The sequence below is a fragment of the Hippopotamus amphibius genome, chromosome 5, assembly GCF_030028045.1.
Source record: "Hippopotamus amphibius kiboko isolate mHipAmp2 chromosome 5, mHipAmp2.hap2, whole genome shotgun sequence".
NCBI lineage: Eukaryota > Metazoa > Chordata > Mammalia > Artiodactyla > Hippopotamidae > Hippopotamus > Hippopotamus amphibius.
In genome coordinates this window covers 127,412,893-127,434,043 of record NC_080190.1, presented here as the reverse complement: position 1 = coordinate 127,434,043, position 21,151 = coordinate 127,412,893, and the positions used below count along the sequence as shown (strand labels likewise).

The following is a 21,151-nucleotide window of genomic DNA, read 5'->3' as shown; positions in this document are numbered from 1 at the left end:
TCTTCCAGACATCTTATCAATGAATTAAACAGGACAATAATAAACCGAATACTAAGTTCCAACTAAATGTCATAAATGAAGCCAGTGTGAATTTCCAAGTCTCAGGATTTACTTCCTGAGTTGTTTTTCCAATAAGACAACTGTCTTAAGCTGAACTATCTACACTATATTCTGTGGGAAGGCTTTCAAAACAGGTACCTGATGATGGGAAAATACTATAAGGAACTTAAAACCTAGGCTACCCACAGCAATGCTAACACATTATAACAACAACCAGAACCTCATGTGTCACACAGAAATGACCAAAGAATATTTAAGGTAGAAAGTCAGAAGCTGAATATGCAAGAGAAAAGTGATAACGAATTCCTGAAAGGAAATTTTTATTTTGTTTTATTATTATCTACTAAGTGCCAAGCACAAGCCCCTATAACCCAAGCATAATGGTTAAACTATCGGCAAAAGACTCCTAAATATCACTATAAAGTCACAGAACAAAATATCCAAACAGGCACCTAATTCAGACTTCTGAAAGTTTATTTCTATTAGAATCATGAAAATGTCATCCTTTTTACAAGGGAGAAAACGCTTATGACAGAGAAAAAGAGACCCTGCAGTTACAGTGCTGTCTCACGGCATTTAAGCAAAGCAGAAAATAAAATCCCGAACAAGCCTACGCTTCATTCCGTAAACAAGAAGCCTGTCCCTGACTCCTGGCCACAGGCTGTGGGAGAAGTGTCTGCCCACCGCGAGGAAGCAGGAAGCCAGAGCGCCAGGAGCAGTGACCAGACTTTGAGGACGGGCCAGATGGGCCTGAAGACTCTCCCCGGAGCAGGGTGTGCAAAGCAGAAACACCAGCCCATAACTGAACTGGGCCACAGAATCGGGGATTAAAAAGAGCAAACGCAGTGGAAAGATACAGAAAGGTCTGTAACAGCATGTAATCTCACACCAAGTCTAATGAAAAATGTTCAAGACACTGAAATCTCTGCCTCCACCAGTGACCAGAGAAGTATCCCCCGACTGATGGACATGGTTACAACCACAGCTAATCATTCTAAAACTGACAGATCATCTGGGAGGCACAGCATAAATGTTATTCCCATGAGGAAAAGTCTAAGGTGAAGCCACCCAAAATGTTAGGGGCACACTGCAGCACGCACCCTTTGCTACCAACGTTCATTTTATGAGTCCAACTACCACAGAGCCTATTACCGCTAGACCATAAGCTAGCACTACAGCAGCATGGAGTTTCTTCAAAGGGAGAACAATCTCAACATAGGAAAAAATAAGGCCGGGGGGAGCAGGGGGAGGTCACCTATTTAACTAAGCATTCTGATCCGAAACGATATACACTCAGGAATTTAAAATCTCATCTTCACATATCTATTCTTCACGTTCTAAATATCTTCTTTTTTTAAATACCTCACGAACTCAGTAAGATCTGCAAATTTGTGTTGTAAAAATATGGTACTTTTAAAAACTAAGCCCAAAAAGGTGTTAGAATGTAGGCTGTTGACAGAAAAAATCATTGATTTCACTCAAGACTCTTGAAAATCTCCCTATCCAAACAGAAGGCTATTAGGCTCCCCCCAAAAAGTCAAGCAATGATAAAATAAAAAGTTAAGTCTAAATAAAACGTCATGGTGTCTCTCTCATACCTCAAATTAAAATATATTAAAATCATAAAGTCACTTGAAGTCTAAATTTCAACTTTCCAAAACTTTACTTCAAACAGACATTAGTTACAGTCTAGCACTGACACCACCCTGCCTACCAGCACGGCTTCTCCTGGCCCCTCCTCCACATCACACCCCCACCACCACCAAAACCTCACCGACTCCTGCCTCTCGCTCCCCAGATGTGCCTCCTCACCCACCTCAGCTCACTCCTTCTCTGAGGCGCACCCCTCCAAGTCCCCTCACCACCTCTCACTTGGTACTGGACGCCTAAAGGAAAGAAACACTTCGCTGGGCCATCAGGAGTGTCCCGCCATCCACCCTGCTCTGGGGAACCATGAAGACAAAAGGGAAAACGCGTCACCTGCCAGCCGTCACCTCACAAGCTGTCTTCCTCCAGGGAGAAGCAGGCTTGAGAGGTCTGACAGCACGAGACGACAGCAAACAGGCTTCGAGTTTCCCTATGGACCTAAACTCAATCCCATGAGGACACGGTGAAATCTGGAGTGGGAGTCACTGCCTGAGACATCCTCTGCAGAGAAACATCCTCTGGGGCTGGCCCCAGGCCACCCAGCAGCGCGTGGGACACACTCCTGGCCAGGACTAGAGGCGGGCTGGCCAATGACCTGTCCTGTGCTGTCTGCAGTCTGAAACCCTCCTGGCAGTGGCCAGGACAGTTTGTTTATTGGTGTGACTGGTGAGACAGTTTGGACTGGTTATGTGACCACAGGGCACACTTTCGGAGAACTCTCCCCAAACCAAGATGCCTGGCACAGACCTGGGTGGTGCAGGGGCCCAGGGCAGAGACACTCGCCCACCGCACTGTCTCTCCTCCTCTCTCGTGAGCCTCACACAAGTGTGCCCTTGGACTCGTGTGCGTCCTTCCAAGCCTCCAACCCTGTGACTTCGGCAGCCGCCTTTCTGGAAGGGAAATCCTCGCTGCCCCACAAAATGCGAGCAGGGAAAATCCCGAGCGGCAGAAGAGACAGGAAGGTCTGCACTGAAGCCAGTCACAGGCAGAAAAGGTGAAGCCCTATCCCACCTGCGAGCAGCATGGCTGACTCGCCAAGTTCAAAATGGCTCTATTTTAACACAGAGCTTCTGCAACTGCACATAATCACCATAATAGCTTTAAAGAATATGGACGTTACATTCCTTTCAATGATACTAAAGACACTAAGAGGAATGTCTTACCTGCGAACTCAGCTGAGTCTTGATCCAATTGAAATAGTAATTTAAGTCACTGCCTTCCATCAATTCTTTTCCCCAAGCTGCTAACTTGGCAATAATTCTTGCTGCCTGAAAAATAAGAAATACATTTGATTACACTGATTCTAAAAATCACATCACAGACCCTAAAAACCAGGACTCATAACCATTTTGTTGCAGGATTTCTCTTAGCATTCAACTCCTCGAAAGATGACAGATTAAATTTCACCTCCGAAAATATTTTTTAAATGGTCAAATGTAGTTTTAAATACTGCCATTAAAGTGAACCAACATTTGTTGTGTTTTAAGAATTTCGTGACTTTCCCTGTATTATTCTGAGTTGCAAAAGTAACACTGAGAGTCATTATAAAACCAGCAAAAGTCAAAAGAACACAAAACGCCTTAGCGGCTTTCACCAAATTGCTTGCTAGAGTCCTGAGCAATCTTTGCAACAAACTGCCAGCCATGACCTCACTCACTCAACCCCTGTGAGTTCTCACACTTAAAAATCTCCATCTCGGTATAAAATATATCCTGGGTACTAAATCATCATCTCTCTCAACAGAAACAAATACCCTTTGCTCCTCATTCAAAAATTTCTTAATTTTATTCAAACTATAAAGTGAATCGTGAATTTTTTTATTAAATAGGCAGTATATATTTATCAAGTCATCATGCTGTACACTTACAATATAATTTTGTCGATTATACCTCAATAAATCTGGAAATATACCGATATAGAATACATGGGGAAAGAAGGCAGTATAAAATACTACTTTCTCCACACACAAACCCAATTTAATAAACATTCTTTCAGTACTTTCTGTAAGCAAGTTAGTGTTCCAAAGCTCCAATCACCCAGCAGGAGTTAATCCTAGTAGAGACGGGGAGGCTGAGTCCCTAAGCCCCAGACACACTGGGGTCTGTTCCCAGACGCGTGCACAGCCGAGCGAGGTGACAGAGGCAGCATGCGCCGTGGCCTGTCTGGGAGCCTGCGCCACGGGGGCCCAGCCCAGCGCCCCGACATCCTCGCGAGCAGCGCCTCGCTAAGTGAGTTCACAGACACGCTCTCTAGCTTAAACTGACCTACTGTCGCAAAACGGAGAAGTGACATGAAAGGATCCCTGTAAGGAAACGGGAGATTGAAAATATGATCAACAATGCAAACACAAGCAAAAGGGAAAAGACACAGGAACACGGCCCGGCCTTTCCTCCCTGAGCACAAGTTCTTCATCAGCACCGGGTAAACCAACCACAATCTGACTCTCACAATTTGAAAGATTAGCAAAAGTAACTGAAATCATGAAGAAATTAAAACACGGATTTGGCCACACCATGAATAATGATGAATTTTACCCTAAATGTGTATTTGGTCTTTAACATATTTGTCAATTGTATTATAAAACCATCAAAATTAGGAAGACGTTTAAACCAGGTTTCCAGACAGTGAAAATAATTTGAGAAAAAAAAATATATTACTGTTTTTTTAAAGTATTCTTTAAAATAGTTTATTTCATGAGTCCTCCTTTTTAATTTCTTTTTACAAATCTTTTACAAAATATACAATATACAAATACATTACTACATAAATGAATATAGATATATACAGAGAAAAAGAGAAAGCATGTGCTCAAAACTGTTTCACTGACAGTGGATCTTGCTGTGAAAATGTAAAGACATCCACGAAATGCAGCCTCAGGAGCCCCCCGCAGCCCACAGCGCACTAGGATGGAAAAGGCTTGTACAAGAATTGATTCTCTGAGTCCTCTCAGACCTTCTCCACACTTCTTAAAAGACGGCTCAGTGTTAAGGCTTCCAAAGACTGCCTTTCAGGCTAAGTTTAAAACAGGAGTGTGTTTAAGATATTAAAAAGCAATTGAGTAACTACTTAATTAAAATTAAAAATTATACAAAACAGCAGCTTCAAAGCAAAATTTAACTTCTATAGTAAAACGCAGTCACAGACCATGTAAAGCAATTTGCGCATGTGAATTTACCAAAGGCTTTTATGTCAATGAACTCATCAAATGCTCTATAAACCTGTAACTGTATCAGAGCAACTCTGCCTCCTCTGACCTCCCGACACCCCCACATTACTAACCTCCAGTTAGGACAGGGCACTGGGACGTTACCGCATCACAACCGGCCAGGTGGAAATGTGATCAATTCAAACCTTACCATGTGAACCGTGAAGAGGTCCTGGCGATTCAACATTGGCAGGAAGTAGGACCAGGCGGTGTTCTTGCTACGTTTAGCATAGTCAAAGAAAATGCTAACACGCTGGTGATTTTCCTTAAAAAAAAAAACAAAACAGAAAGAAAGAAAGATCACTGATCAGAACGCACGTCCCTCAAGAACCTAACAATTATGCACCGCCGCTCGCCTTTCCCTTTACGTCCCTCAGTCAGTGTGGTCTCGTCCTCCAGTCTGTATGACACCTATCTCCCTGTTACTATTATTATGCGGGAGGGGGCGGCGACGGGGGCAGGGGTAGATACCTTAAAATAAAGTCACCTTTAATTACTGTGATTGGTTTAAACCAGGTGAGCCATGACAGCAGACCCCTGCGTGTGCAGCACCCAAGTTACGTTTCTCCTCAGCCTGCGCTGCTGCGTGGACACCTCCACCTTCCTTCCACGCAAACAAAATCGGGAGGGGCAGAGAGAGGCCAATCCAGCTCCAGACGGGAGCAGCAGCAGGAAGCACCCCTGCTATTCACAAGCAGGCCAGGGAAACAGGGGATTAGAGAAACCTTGGATGTTCCAGGTTACCACTAGCACGTTGTGACAGAAAAATCACGGCAGATAAAGACAGCAAAACAGCGCAGCACATCAGCAGGTAGGTAAGAGGAACAACTAATTCTTAGTTCAAATCGTGCAAGCTCTACCTCTCACCGACATTTTCTCTGCATATCGCTGGCCGAAATCCACTATCTAGTTCACTGAGTGAATAAGGTACTTAAATAGCAGTATTTGGTAACAGCACAAATAACCACATAAACAATAACTTTAATTCTCAGATCAACATTTAAATTTTTTTTAAATACAATGGTTTTCATTTTGGTCTGTGCTAGCAGTTAGCTATTTGAGGAGTAGACTACTATCTCCTTAAGTAATAAACCATTACAGTCTAGAATAACAATTGAAATAGTTATGATAATGATGTCATCAAAGAACTTGAAGTTCAGGTAGGTCACCACTGACTCCACTGGTGGACTATTTCCAAAGTCAAAGTTGTTATTCTCATTGTACATGTAAACGAACAAAGTGCCCTGTGCAGAGAAAGAGCAGAAACTATGTCACACGTTTAAATAAGGTTAAAGCCCATCTTCCTCAGCTAGTCCTCTGTGAATTTGATTCCTGCTTAAAAACATACCTCCAGTCACTGCTGCTCCTGGCACCCAAGTCACAAACCTTTAAAAGAATAAGCATAAGCCCTTCTCGGAGGCACTTAGCAATTGACACTAATATGCAAGCACAGAAAACATTTTAATTTTCAAAATTATGTACTAAAAACTAAACGTGAGAAAAAACAAGCAATTCCGCCCCAAAGTACTCTACTGCATTCTATTCACAAGTGTTAAGAGTAAGATGACTGGGTTAGAAATGTGTAATAGTCTTTAAACAGCACTAGGACTAAGATTGGTAAAAGTGTGTGCAAATTTCTCAACGTATCTAAAATTTTACCAATAAAACCAATCATTAAAGTACATTTAATCGGTAGTTAAGGATAATGTCAGCTACCTAAGTCTATATATCTCCACAGATCCTTCATAAACACAGGTCAACAAGAACAGATAAAACTATACATTTGAAGATGTCCTACTTCAAATACCATCTTAATTAACAAGAATGTAAAAGCCTGACTTACACAATGAAGAAAAATATGCTATCACACTCTGGAAGGGAACCAGTGCTCTAGGTGAAACCTTACAGAAATGCTGTTACTGGGAGAACACAAAAAGGTGAGAACCAAACGTGTCAGGTGAAGAACACACCCACCTGCAGCGTGTCATCAACCATGGTGAGTATGTACTGAACTGTCTGCTCTTTGGAGATGTGAGTCATCAGATTTATAAATGTCTTAGCACACTAGAAAAAAAGAAATGAACGTCAACCACTGTTTTCAACTGCAAATACAACATTTTCATGGAATTTCAGTAAAATGTTATTTCTCTTGCCTAAATTAGGATACAATTATAGAAAATGCCTGCCTTTTACAAATATTGTGATGAAGTATGGGAGGACCATACTGGGACTTGCATCAGATTTTTTATCATTTATAGTGATGTCAAAATGTTTACTATTTTTAAATAGACACACCTAGCCACTATCAACTCTGGATACCATAAAGACTAACTTAAGTAGACAACCTAATATGATCCTTGGTTTCGCATTTTTTTCTTTGTTTGCCTTTACTAGGAAGCAGAATACCAGAGCAGCAACAGTACAGGAACTCAGTCCAGGCACTGGAAAAGAAGGCTCTGACCAGTCTCCATCTTACAATTTAATGACCATGTCAGATTCTCTCTGGAATTCAACAAAGCTGGTGCCCACAATATGCTTCCTCCCAGATCTCCCAAGATTGTTGTAAGAATCAGGCTGAGTTTGTATACAGGCTCCTCCAGCCAATCAGGGCTCATATCAGAAAATCTGATGGCCGGTGGAGTTAGATGTTATTCTAGAGAGAATACAAAGTAGAAAAAATTTTTCTGAAAAAAAAGTCAAGCAACTTTGGAAATACCATATACCTTGAAACAGTAATTTCCATGCTAGGAAATTTGAAATTCTAATTTGAAAACATTTTTCAGAAATGCAGAAAAGGATGGAGGAATAAACATACATACTCAATATGACATTTTTTTTTTCCAAAATTAACAAAGAAAACTAGAAATCACTCAAATGTCTTTGAATAAGAAAGAATTTGTAGTTAAATTATGAGGCCGACCTACGATGGACAACCACACAGGCACTGAGAAAATCCCCAGAGTGTCTAACGACACAGACCAGCATTCAGGGCCTGAGATCTGACTGATCACCTGGCTGCCTTCAGTCTGAAGCATCTCCTGCTTCTCCTCAGGACTTCTTCTCATTTCAAACCTCTGAATGAATTCACAGTCTTCGGCAGAAATCATCTGCCCCCTAGAAAGTAAGAATGAGGTTTTTCTTCAGTAAGAGTTGAAGAGCGACTGTGAGCGCGAGACACGGAACACCCTGCCTCTCCTCTCTCTGCGAGGACTGACACAAGGCCCTGGCCTCCCACAGCCCTGCCTTCAGAGCTCAGCTGCACCACCTACTGCTCATGGGACTCCCAGGACCTGAGCTAATCTTCCTGCAAAACGGGAACAAGAACCACGCTGCCTTTAAGGGGCTGAACTGAGGATGAAATAATTCACATGAGGTGGGGTTAGCACAGGGCCTGTGCTAATAACAGGGAAACACTCACTCAGATGCCACCTCCGGGCCTTATCCAAGTCTCAACCTATCCCCCACAAGCCGATCTAACAGGTCAGGGACTCCGGCCCCTTCCATGACAAGCCACACCCAGTCGGGCCACATCCTCACAGTTCTTTCCCCTAACCTCTCCTCCCCAATTTCCTGTCCCTGCGGTAGCTCAGTCCAACGGGTTTCCCTGCTTCCAACCCAACCCTCCTCCAACCCAGTGACCTACCACTGCCAGGCAGCCTTGTGAAGCACACCCTTGACTGTTTTACTCTTTTCGTTTCGTCAGACTGTGAATCTGAAAGGCGGTTCTACTAGCACCTAGGCAGAGGCTTTTAACAAAAACCTTTTAAATCAGTTGACTAATTAAAACCTACATGAGCACAAACATGTTTCTTAACCTCCCTTAGCAGCTCTCTACTCATCTTTAAAATAAGGATAGAAAAACTTATTTCACAGAATTGCTATGAAACTAACATGACACAGTATGTGACTTACCATGTTACTACTTTTCCCAAAAGCTTGTCTCCACCACACCCCTCCAAGTCCTCTACCCACTCATGATCTAATCAGCCAGTGTCAGCTGGCAGCCCTCTGTGTGCCAGACATCTTTAAGAACAGGTGACATAGCAACGAACTAGACACCCTCCCTGAGCTCACATTCCAGCCCAGAAAACGGAAAATACACAAGCACAAAAGTAAATACTTTTTTAAAAAATACACACGCACACCATCATAATGCCCAGATTCTAAAAGTTAAAAAAACAAAACAAAACACAAACTAAAGTTAGGTAAGGAGGAAAGGATGTATTTTAGCTGGACTAGAGAAGGCCTTCCTGGGGTCACCGGCACAGACAGCTGAATGAAGGGAGTTATGGGAGGGGCTTCCAGAGACACAAGTGCAAGTGCAAGGACGCTGGGGCAGCAGCTCGCTCGCTGTGTGGGAAAGAGCAGGCACGCAGAGCAGCTGCAGGGCTGGACACAGGGCACGTGATCTGATCTGCATTTTTTTTAACTGAAGGACAGTTGATTGACAATGTCGTGTTAGTTTCAGATGTACAGCGCAGTGATTCGCATAGATATATAGATAAAGACATAGAGACAAAGAATCTTTTTCAGATTCTTTTCCCTTTTAGGTTATTACGAAACATGGAGGATAGTCCCCTGTGCTACACAGTAGGTCCCTGTGGGTCTGATCTACACTTTTTGAAATGACTCTCACAGCCCTGTAAGAACTGCTCCTCCAGGGGAACACTGACGGCAGAGACACCAGGCCAGAACATACGCGCACGTGCGAGACACTGGCAGCCTGCACCAGGGCGACAGTGGGGGACCTGGAGAGAGGTGGTCAGACCCAGCCTGTAGCTGAGAGGCCCTGTGCCCCGACTGGACGTGGACTGTCATGGACGAGAAGACAGGATACGACTCATAGGTGCTTGGCCTACAGAGCTGGCACGTGTGGGGAATACACACTGGCCTGCAGCTGCCTGAACGGGGCCCCACCAACCCCCTGAAGCTCCACAAGCCCTGAACATTCTTCTGAGCCCGACTCCCCGCCCACAGGCCCCTTCCGCCTCAGCAGCCCCAGCCTCCTGCCCAAGACTCCTACACTATCTCCCTGTGCTCCCCGAGCCCTTCCCAGGGCTCCCAGGGAATTCCGTGCTCCCTCCCTTGGTCGTCTGTGAAAACTTGCCATACATCTCCACTTTAATGCTTAATTTAACTTATTATTTAATTTTTTAGTTAAAGGTTTGCTTCCTCATTAAGCTTTAAACTCAAGAGTAAGGACACTATTTTATGACTCTTGTACCCTCGGGACAGTGTTACTGGATTCCAGTTGGACTGGAATAGCCATACCCATTCGTTTCTGGACTGTCTAGCTGAATTATTAAGAGTAAGTTTAATCACATGTAAATACATTTTAAAGCACAGTATTTTCACCATAACATGTTAGTGTGTAAGGGATACTGGCCTTTGACACTGGGCGATTCTCCCACAGGCTTTATTCTATCAGAAAACGATGTGATATCAGATTCACTGACAACTCATAGGTCCTGTCCAGCTCCCAACAATCTGTGAGCTATTTTGTTTGGGGCGGAGAGGGAACATCTCACACCCACTAGTGTCCCCACAACCACCAGATCAACAGCAGGCACGCAACTAACATGTGGTGAACATGTGTATGTGGACATAGAGTAGACGGGATTTATAAAAGAAATCCATGAGCTGGACAACAGAATAAAGGCCAGAAGTAGGAAGAAAAGAAAGAAAGAGAGGAAGGAAGGAAGGAAGGAAGGAAGGAAGGAAGGAAGGAAGAAAGAAAGAATAGAGAGCAGAAGTGGAAAAAAAGAGAGACTATGACTTATACAGTGGGGAGGACTTGGAACAGGAGGAGCAAAAGAAAAAGCAATTTAAAATTTCCCTGTAACTACGAACGTTCCAACCGCCGATGCGGAGAGTGCCTGTCCGTCAGCCAGTGCTTTAGCATCAATTTCAATATTATTCTGTTTAGGTTATAAACAGTCAGGCTTTATAAACATGAAACTCCTTGTCTTCTAGTCTAAACGCACTCTGGACTAAGATTAGGAAACAGAGCTCAAAATCCTCATTTCACAGGGAATTTAAACAATTACACAGACACAAAAGACCAGAGGAAACATCAGAAAGTCCTTTTTCCTCCTGCCCTTGAATCTGTGGCCTCACCAAAATCCACTCCCTTAAACTGGGAAACCAGAAGTCATCCTAGATAATTTTTAACCCTCATACATCAAATAGATCACCAAACTCATTATCCACAAATCCGCCCTCTACACGGAGGGAAGAACAATCCAACCACAAGGCAAATCTGATCATCTCACTCCCACATAGAAATATCGCTCATTTCTCATTCCTCCAAGGTGAATTTAAAACTGTGTTTCTTGGGCCCAGAAACAGACCCCTACATATATGGTCAACTGATCTTCAAGTGATCAGTTTATATATCTGACTTCCCTACTAGATTATGAGTTTATCTTTTTGTAGCCCCAAAGACTGGAAAAACTGCCTCAGACTTGGCAGGTGGTCATTAAATGTGTGCTGAGTAACTAAATTAACAGACATAAACGGGATCATTTTCTACACTGCATATACCTCTTAGAACAAAGCAAACTGCTAAATATAAAACTAAAGATTTCTCAGTTTTTCAAAATATGTATGCAAATCTTAACTGAATTTCCTTAATAACTCACTGTTAAGTATACCAAAATAAGCAGATATAAAGTCAAGTCAACATGATAAAGTATGGTCAAGAATAAAAGAACACTCACTTTGCAGATAAGCAGAGAACACCTGCATGCTAAATCTTAATACACACAAGGAGGGGGAAAGAACTAAAACTTACTGAGTGTATTCGACACATCAATGCTTGTATTCAACTGCACTAATGCTTTAAATACATGATTTCAGCAACAACCCAGTGGGACATATATCCCCATTTCACATTAACTTTAGTGAACCTTGGAGAAGTTAAGGGATTTGCCTAAAATCACCAAACTAGTAGACAGAAGAACCAGAATCAAACCCAGGTCTTGAAACTCAAACGCCTGCCCTCTTTCCTAGCTGTCTGAGCCCTTCTCAACACCACACGCCCCACACTGATCACAGAGCCATGGGGGGGGGTGTGGTCTGGCAGGCTCTGCCCATCATCCTCTTCCTCCCTCTACAGCACATGAACACTCCTCCTGTGTTTCCCATTCATCCAAAAAGTACAACTTTCCAGACAGAGAAGGTCAAAAGAGCTGTGAGCAGCGCTGTCTCCCCACTGGAGCTCCAAGCTCAAGTTTCCATCACATGAAGCCGTCTCCCTGTGACAGCTAACTATTCTAAGGGGGAAGGATTTTCTTCCACATTTATTAGTATTTTTCCAGTATTTCTCTCACAGAAGCATGACCATGGAAAAGTCTGAAGCAAAGGCACATGATCACCCGTGATTCGCAGCAAAGCGGCACTTACTGAAGGTAGGACTGCCAGTTCACTTTGTTTGCACGAACTTCCGCAGCCTTGGCAGCAATGATGTTGGTTGGAACGGCAGCATCCACGGCACCCCGGATATCCATCTTGGTCATCTAAATTTATGATCTTCAATGTTTTTCTATAGACCTTCAATTTTGATGCAAGGTAGAACCAGAATACAAGGTGTGATTTTTTTTTAACAATTACTACGACTATTATTATTAATAAGATCATCATCACCTTAATCTCTACAAGCATACAACTCCAATATCAAATACCCTAAATACCAAATATTAACATCATTTATTTCAAATCTTGTCCAGTTACACACTGTTCCATAGATGTGTTCTCTATAGGTTTTTACTTTTCCAGGAAAGGTTTTCTAATTATTGGCACTAATACGGCAGTAAGATTTTCAGAGTAACCATTTAAGATATTGAATTCAGAAATCATGCTTAAATTGATCAGGCATACAAAATAGGAAAGTATTTTAAATGTACACAGTTGAGATAAACTTTCCTCTTCTGACAGAGAAAAAAAATAAGAACCTGCATAGTACAGACAGGACCAATTATTTTTATTTATATTTACTATGCATCATTTTAAAATGACATCTGAAAAACCTACACGTCCTTTCTAACATTGCTTAAATTAAAACACCCAAAGTTGGAATGTAATATCTTAGAAGACAGAGCTTTCTTTTTTTCAATCAAAATCTACAGCAGTTTCAAAATCAATATTTAGGTTTAGCCAACAATGAGACTGGCCTAATGATATGACTCTACAATAATGGGCTTTTAAGTAATTCTCACTCCTAAATTTAAACATAAAAGCTTAAGCCTGATTTTATCACGACACAAAATATACGTTGCGGTTTACAAAATATAAGTTCACAGTTAAGACCACAAAGAAGCAAAAACCACACCCCAAATTCTATTCCAGGATCACGATGACCTTAGTTAGTTCGGAAATAACCTCTACATCTGAGAACTTGCTGCATAAACAAACACAGGCAACCCGGACTGGCTGTCCCAGGTGAGAACAGGCTCGGTCCGGGCCAAGCCGGAACCTGGAATGGAGCGGGCTCAGCCGCCTCCCGCGGCGGCTGCAGGTGCCTCACCCTGAACAACGCGAACCCCCGCCGGCCAGGGCCGCGGCCCCATCCTGGGAAAGCACGCCTTTTCCCCAGCCACCCTCTCTCCCCGGCTCCGCCCGGCCCTGAGGGGAAGGCTCTGCCGTGTCGCAAACCCCGCCAAGGCCCGGCAGGCAAGAAATCCGGGAGCCCGGGGCTGGAGGAGGGCAGGGGCGCCAGAGCGGCGAGAACGCAGCGCGCCCCAGAGAAGCGGAGAAGCCGCAGGCTCGCGTCGCGGGGCCGGGGCCCGCACACGGAACGACCCCACCCCGCGAAGCCGCGGGGCCCTCCAACGCACCCACAGGCGGCGGGAGGACGCGGCGGTCCGGGCGTCGGGGCCGCCGCCGCGCTGGGGCGCGGAGTCACAGCCGAGTCCGGTCCCCTGCCGCGTGCGGAGGCCTGAGCGGCGGCGGGGACGCGGCGCGGGGGAGCGAGCGGGATCCCGCACGGAGGAGACGTTGAGGGCGGCAGAGGCAGTAGGAAGCCCGGGCGGCCGCAGTGGAATGACAGCAGCGCCGGTCACGTGAGCCGAGGCACGTGACCGCCCGGAAGGCGGAAGCCCGGAGCGCCCAAAACAGCCCGCGGAGCGCCCTGCGCTCGCGAGGATATCTCCGAGCACGGGGCCGGGGGCGGGTCAGGTACGCAAGGACCCCACCACCCTGACACCCAGCGCCCCCCACCTCCCCACCCCCTGGCGAAGCCCAAAGCAGAGAGCCCGGCTGAAACTCATTTACCATAGCCGTCATTCAGAAAAGTTTAGTGCTATGAAATCGGTTTACTTCCTCTTGGAGTTAAGTCAGTGAAGCAGGAGTTTATTCCCAGTCTCCATATGAAACTGATGCTGCGACATGGGGCCACAAAAGTTATCTTGCCCTAGGGCTACAGATTAGCAAATAATGCACACGCCATGTCATACTTGCAATTATGCCCCCCCCAAAAAAACACGCTATTCCCATTTATCTAAAATTCTAATTTAATAGCACCCTGTATTTTTCTGACAACCCTGTTTTTGTTACTGAGTCTAAGCTCGTTCTGCTCACCGTGGGACATGCCAATAAATCAGAGATGTATTCAGTCAAAGAATACGACTTTATTCGGATAGCTGGCAGACGGAGAAGATGACACACTCGTGTCTCAAAATAACCACCTTATGGGGGGGTCGGATGTCGTTTCTAGACCAGGAGGAAGTGAGGAAGTAAAGAAAAAAGGCCATAAGTTTTGCAATATTCCCTGGAATGCTAGCCTCTGGGAGAGGATGTGTTCATTTCTTATTGCAGCCATCCACAGGTGGACAGGGTCGGGATGCTTTCCTGAACAAAGGCACTTTGGTTTAGCATTCAGGCAGGGGGGCAGAGTTCCCCCAGGCAGGCCAGTGTGTATGGACAGTATCCTTGTAGTGAACAAAAGCAACAGGAAGCAAAGGTGAAAGTAAAAGAAACAGATCCAACATGGAGTCAGATTTGGCTCTTCCCTGTTACACCAGTAGTTAGTGTCAGAATTGAATTCAGTTGTAAGAGGATCGTTTGATGTTCTCAGAAAATCTGAGACTTGCTTGGTGTTGAAAACCCACACATTGGGTAACAGAAGTGTTGTGAGTGGAGAAAGTTTTTCCCCTTAAGTCTGCAATTTCTAACGGTTCAACCTACTCGCATTATTTATAAAGGGAGAAATGGATGCAAGGCGGGAAGTTTCTTGAAACTCAGAAAATCCAGCTGTTCAGCTTCTTTGTGATGATTTTGCTAAATGTCTTCCCAGGCTGGCCGCACCCCTGCCTCTGATACCGCACTCTCTGCAAAGTTGGCAAGGACCTGACAGTCACACTTCAAGAAGGGAAATGCCCACAGCCAGAGCAGAGTCCCGACTTGGTTTCGGGCAGCGGCAATGGACCTCCAGCCAATAGAGGAGTGTGGCTGTCAATATATGCCACACTTTGTTGTTTAAAAAAAGAAACTTCTGTGTGAGTTTATTGTATAGCAATGTAATTGGCGACGGCTCCTGGGTGACAAAGCAGGGACACAGGCTTTTTAAAAGTAAGTTTCAGGAAGAGATTGGTTTCTAATTTTCTTTTGTCACCTGCACTTTTGGTATTGTATTTAAGAAGGCTTTGCCTAATCCAAGGTCACAAATATTTTCTCCTATGGTTTCTTTTAAGAGTGTTATAGTCTTAACTCCTACGTTTTGGTCTATGATTCATTTTGAGGTAATTTTTCAATGTGGTGTGAGGTCCAACTTAATTTTTATGCCTGAGGCCGTCCTGTTGTTCCGGCACCATTTGCAGAAAAGACAGTTTGTTCCCCACTGAATTGTCTTGGCACCTTGTCAAAAATTAACCAACCATAACATTTGTAGAGACATGGATGGACCAAGAGACTGTCATACAGAGTGAAGTGAGTCAGAGAAAAACAAATATCGTATATTAACACATATATGCAGAATATAGAAAAATGGTACAAATGAACTGGTTTGCAAGATAGAAATAGAGACACAGATATAAGAACAAACATATGGACACCAAGTGGGGAAAGCTTGGGGGGGGGGTTGTGATGGGATGATTTGGGAGATTGGGACTGCCATATATACATTACTAATAAAAAAGTATCAAATTGTACACTTTATGCAGTTTATTGTATGTCAATTGTATCTCAATAAAAGTTATTAAAGAAAAATTAAAAGTGTGGGACTTCCCTGCTGGCACAGTTGTTAAGAATCTGCCTGCCAACACAGGGTTGCGGGGAGTGGATAGGGAAGCTGGGACAAAGTGAGAGAGTAGCATTGACCTATATACACTACCAAATGTAAAACAGATAGCTGGTGGGAAGCTGCTGCATAACACAGGGAGATCAACTTGATGATTGGTAATGACTTAGAGGGGTGGGATAGGGAGGGTGGGAGAGAGGCAGAAGAGGGAGGGGATATGGGGATATATGTATAAATACAGCTGATTCACTTTGTTGCACAGTGGAAACCGGCACAACAGTGTAAAGCAATTACACTCTAATAAAGATCTGGGGGAAAAAAAAAAAGTCCACCTGCCAATGCAGGGGACGTGGGTTCGATCCCCGGTCCGGTAAGATCCCACATGCCATGGAGTAACTAAGCCCGTGTGCCACCACTACTGAGCCCATGTGCCACAACTACTGAGCCCTCATGCCGCAACTACTGAAGCCCATGGGCCTAGAGTCCGTGCTCCGCAACAAGAGAAGCCACCGCAATGAGGAGCCCCTGCACCATAACAAAGAGTGTCCCCCACTCACCACAACTAGAGAAAGCCCGCATGCAGCAACAAAGACCAAAACGAAGCCAAAAATAAAAATAAAATAAAATTAAATTAAATTAAGAAGTGTGATTCCTCCAAATTTGTTATTTTTTGAGATTATTTTGGATATTCTGGGTCCCTCACAATCTCACATGAATTTTAGAATCAATTTGTCAATTTCTGCAAAAAAAAAAAAAAAGGGAGCTGGAGTGTTGCTGGGGGTTGTGTTAGTTTGGTGTATCAATTTTGGGGGGCCTGGGATCATTTTATGAAAGGAAAGTTCTCCAGTTCATAGTCCTCAGTAATACATACCTGGGGCTCTTACCTCTGTGCTTCCCCAGACCCAGCAGAGGCTCCTCAGGCATTAGATACCTTTTGAGAGAAAGGTGTTATAGTCTAACTATTCTCACTCTATTTAATAAAGCACTTTACAAATAAGTATGATATAGAAGCCTAGTCTTGGCTTAATCATTAAATGACTATTTACTGGTTAGAAAATCACTTCAATTCATTCTTCATGACTTAAATAAAAAGTGGAGGGCCTCCCTGGTGGTACAGTGGTTAAGAATCCGCCTGCCAATGCAGGGGACACGGGTTCAGTCCCTGGGCCAGGAAGATCCCACATGCCGAGAAGCAACTAAGCCCGTGAGCCACAACCTGCACTCTAGAGCCCATGTGCCACAACTACTGAGCCCACGAGCTGCAACTACTGAAGCCTGAGTGCCTAGAGCCCATGCTCCACAGCAAGAGAAGCCACCGCACTGAGAAGCCCACACACCACAACAAAGAGTAGCCCCTGCTCTCCGCAACTAGAGAAAGCCCACGCACAGCAACAAAGACCCAACATAGCCAAAAATAAATAAGTAAATAAATAAATAATAAAATAAATCTTTTTTTAAAAAGTGGACTAATCCTTGGGCTTAAGTTTCGTTATGAGTTTAGCATACATTTCTAGCCACAAAGCTGACAGCTACTAAAATGACCTTTTAAGGACCTAGATGGATGAGGTGGCTCGTCTACCTCTCAGGTGTGTAGCCCAAACTTGTCAAGTATCACGCACTACAAATACAGGATTCTGCTACACAATCAGTTTCCTTTATCATGATATACTAAACAATATATCACTTGTGTCATGTCTTCCAGTTTTGATTTAGCACTACATGTGAATTAGGAACACACTGCTCCCTGTAGAGGGCAGTCATAACATACCTGGAGGCTCAGAATCAGAGGCTCGTCTGTGCATAAACTGCTGACCCACAGCACAGATAATCCTTTGCGTCAATTGATATAACTTTGCAGGGAGGCCCCCAGCAGACCGAGCGACGGCCCAGCACCAGCCAAAGGAAGAAAACTAGAGTGGCCCCTGGGCTGGCGGTGTTAAAATCAAGCTACAGGACACGTTTGGAGCCTTTACTGTAAAAACATGCCCAGGCTTTCCCAAGACAACCAAGAGGGACCCCAGAAACATTTCTCCAGACGGTCCATGCAGATGCGATTTCTGCCCCTGCCCAGGGCTGAGGAGTACAACGCAAACATTCATCAAACTGTGGAAAATGAAGGAGGCACCACGGCCAGGCCCAATGTCAAGGTAAGACCAACTCCAACTTCTTGACAGGGAAAGGGTTTACCCAGAAAGAATGTAAAGCCATAAGCAAGCTTTAGTGCCAGTGCTCACTTTATCTTATCGATGATTTGTCAAAAATGCTTCCAAACCAAACCCCCCAAAAAAACTAGAACTTTGATAATAATTACCTGATTCAACCTAAGCAGCTGCCAAGGCAAACAATTATATTTTGTTTGTTTGTATGTTTCAGGAGGTAATGTTTTAAAAAGCAGAAAACTTAAACATAGACTTTTGTGGTTATTGATATTAACCCTTAGATATTTTTCTCTGATGTAAAAATTATATCCCATATAGTAATGAAAAGCTTTCTACAAAAATTGCTTGAGCAAACAAAACCAATAAACTAATACAGGCACATAAGGACATTAAGGAGTTAAGGGGTGTTTTTCCTAAATTCATAGTTTCCTAGGTGAATTTCCTAAGCATGAACTTCTACCACTAGATAACACGATTTCCCCAGAGTCACCATTTCCCTGCTCAGTGTCGAATGTACCTTTGCAGAAAGTACAGTTTAAGTCTGTAAATCCTCTTAGCTATTAATAGAACCATCTCTTAAAAGGTTATTCGGGTTGAGGGGGATGGGCACGTGTTAATACCTCTGACGAATAATGATCAGAGCTCAGAATTAAATGCTGCAAATCCTACGACAGCAAACCTGTCCAAATACTGTAGCACTAGGAAATCTATCTGTCCCTGTGCCCATATCCTCACAACAATCGCTATTTGCAGACTCTATTTAATTACCTGGATCTGCCCTCTCCCCAGTGTTATTTTAACCAACTGGCACAAGGAGAAGAGTTGTGGGGTTTTTAGTCATTAGGAAGCTTTCTCTGTAGGAATGTACTGACCTTTACTTTTGAGCTTTCAGACAAATAATACGTGAATTTCCACACCCCTACTGTCACCTAAGCACTAGGTCTTTAGGAAACTAGAGTGAAATGGGATATAACAGCCAGAAGTCCTTAATTAATGGGCATCTAAATGTAGGCAACACACACAAAAGAGCTTTCTAAAAGGCAGAATTTGGAGGCGACTCTGAGCAAACATGGCAATGACATTCCATGTGTTGTGTGTGCATGTGTGTAATATACATGTATGTAATATACATGTATGTAATATGCACATGTGTATACACATGTGTGTACACACATATAATTTCAAAGTTCTACCTGTCTTGGCAGGAATGCTTCGAGCAGAGTCATAGGCAAATGATTGGAAAGTATTTATGAAAGCGTGGTACGCCTTCCCAGGCGTCCTGGAATTGATAGCCCTGAGGTGCTGGGCTCTCCGAGCTGCCGTCCTGACCGCGTTAACCCAGGTCCACTGGCCCCAGCCTGTGCAGCAGCAGGTGCAAGCAGTCAGGAGAGATCCGGTTGGATGGGATGCTACTGGCCTCTCCACTCAATTGTGCCTTTTTTTTTTTTTTTTTTTTGGCTGCATGGCTTGTGAGATCCTAGCTCCCTGACGAGGGATCGAACCCAGGCCTCCTGCAGTGGAAGCACAAAATCCTAACCACTGGACTGCCAGGGAAGTCCTTTTCCTATTGCATCTGAATAGAGATGCACATATAGGTGGTCATGCCCCTCACTCAACAGGTATCAGGATGATAGAACTCAATTCATTTAATTCTGCAAATATCACGGAGTCCTTACTACCTGCAAAACCTTGGACTAAGTTTTGAGAAAGAGAAAGATATGCTCCTTCCTCTCTACAAACCTACAGTATTATCAAAATAGCATCCTATCAGCGTGAATCCTGTCAATAGTAGAGGCTATGTGATTACATCCTTTCAGTCAGTGAGGCAGTGAGACATGGAGATGGAATACGGTGAATATGGCATAAAACAACTGAAAAAGGTCTAGTGAAAAAGTGAGAAAGATGACATTTAAGGTAGACATGAAATAATGTCTAAGTATGAAGAGAGGTAAGCAAAACATGGGCTGAAATGTGTCTAGATGCCCAGAGGTCACAGTCTTAAATGCACAACCAAATGTGAAACTATAAAACTTTTAGGAAAAAATGATAGGAAATCTTTATAACCTAAGGGAGGCAGAGTTCTTATATATCAAAAGCATAGTTCATGAAAGAAAAATTGACAAATTGGATCTCAAAAATAAAAACTTTTGCTCTGCCAAAGACCCTATTTAAGAGGATGTAAAGACAAGTTACAGACTTTGAGAAAATATTTGCAAACCCACATCAGACAAAGACCTTGTATCCAGAATATATAAAGAACTCTCAAAATTCCAGAATAAGAACCCAAACATTCCAAACAGGACATGGGCAAAAGACGTGACCAGGGATTTCATCTAAGAGCACATACAGATGGCAAATAAACACATGAAAAGATAGTCAACATCATTAGCCATTAGGGAACTGCAAGCTAAAAACAATGAAATATCACTACTCACCTATCAGAATGGCTAAAATGAAAAATAGTGATAAGACCAAGTGCTGCCAAGGACACAGAGACACTAGATCCCTCAAAGATTGCTGGTAGGGCTGAAAAATGGTACAACCTGTCTGGAAGACAATTTGGCAGTTTCTTCCAAACTAAACATGCAACTACCTATGGCCCGACTATTTCACTATTGGGCGTTTATGCCAGAGAAATGAAAACATATGTTCACACAGACTCCACATGTAAATGTTCATAGCACCTCTGTTCATAATAGCCGAAAACCAGAAACAACCCAAAAGTCCTTCAAGGGATAAAGATTAAATAAACTGTGGCGGGACGTCCCTGGTGGCGCAGTGGTTAAGAATCTGCCTGCCAATGCAAGGGATGTGGATTCAAGGCCTGGTCTGGGAAGATCCCACCTG

General features: G+C 43.7%; 1 protein-coding gene across 2 annotated transcripts in view; it reads right to left on the bottom strand.

Annotated features, from left to right (window-relative positions):
• The window catches only part of ATP6V1H (ATPase H+ transporting V1 subunit H), an 86,026-nt gene that overhangs the window by 43,332 nt on the left and 21,543 nt on the right, over positions 1-21,151 (bottom strand). The window contains exons 1-6 of one of the 2 annotated variants that reach the window (XM_057734851.1): positions 13,747-13,968; positions 12,317-12,463; positions 7,924-8,026; positions 6,887-6,976; positions 5,064-5,177; positions 2,871-2,975 (exon numbers count right to left, since the gene is read on the bottom strand). In XM_057734851.1, coding sequence (XP_057590834.1) covers positions 2,871-2,975; positions 5,064-5,177; positions 6,887-6,976; positions 7,924-8,026; positions 12,317-12,429 — 525 coding nt within the window. In that variant the 5' untranslated portion in view covers positions 12,430-12,463; positions 13,747-13,968. Of the gene's footprint in view, positions 1-2,870; positions 2,976-5,063; positions 5,178-6,886; positions 6,977-7,923; positions 8,027-12,316; positions 12,464-13,746; positions 13,969-21,151 lie in introns of those variants that run through there. The other variant, XM_057734850.1, reaches the window with a different exon arrangement.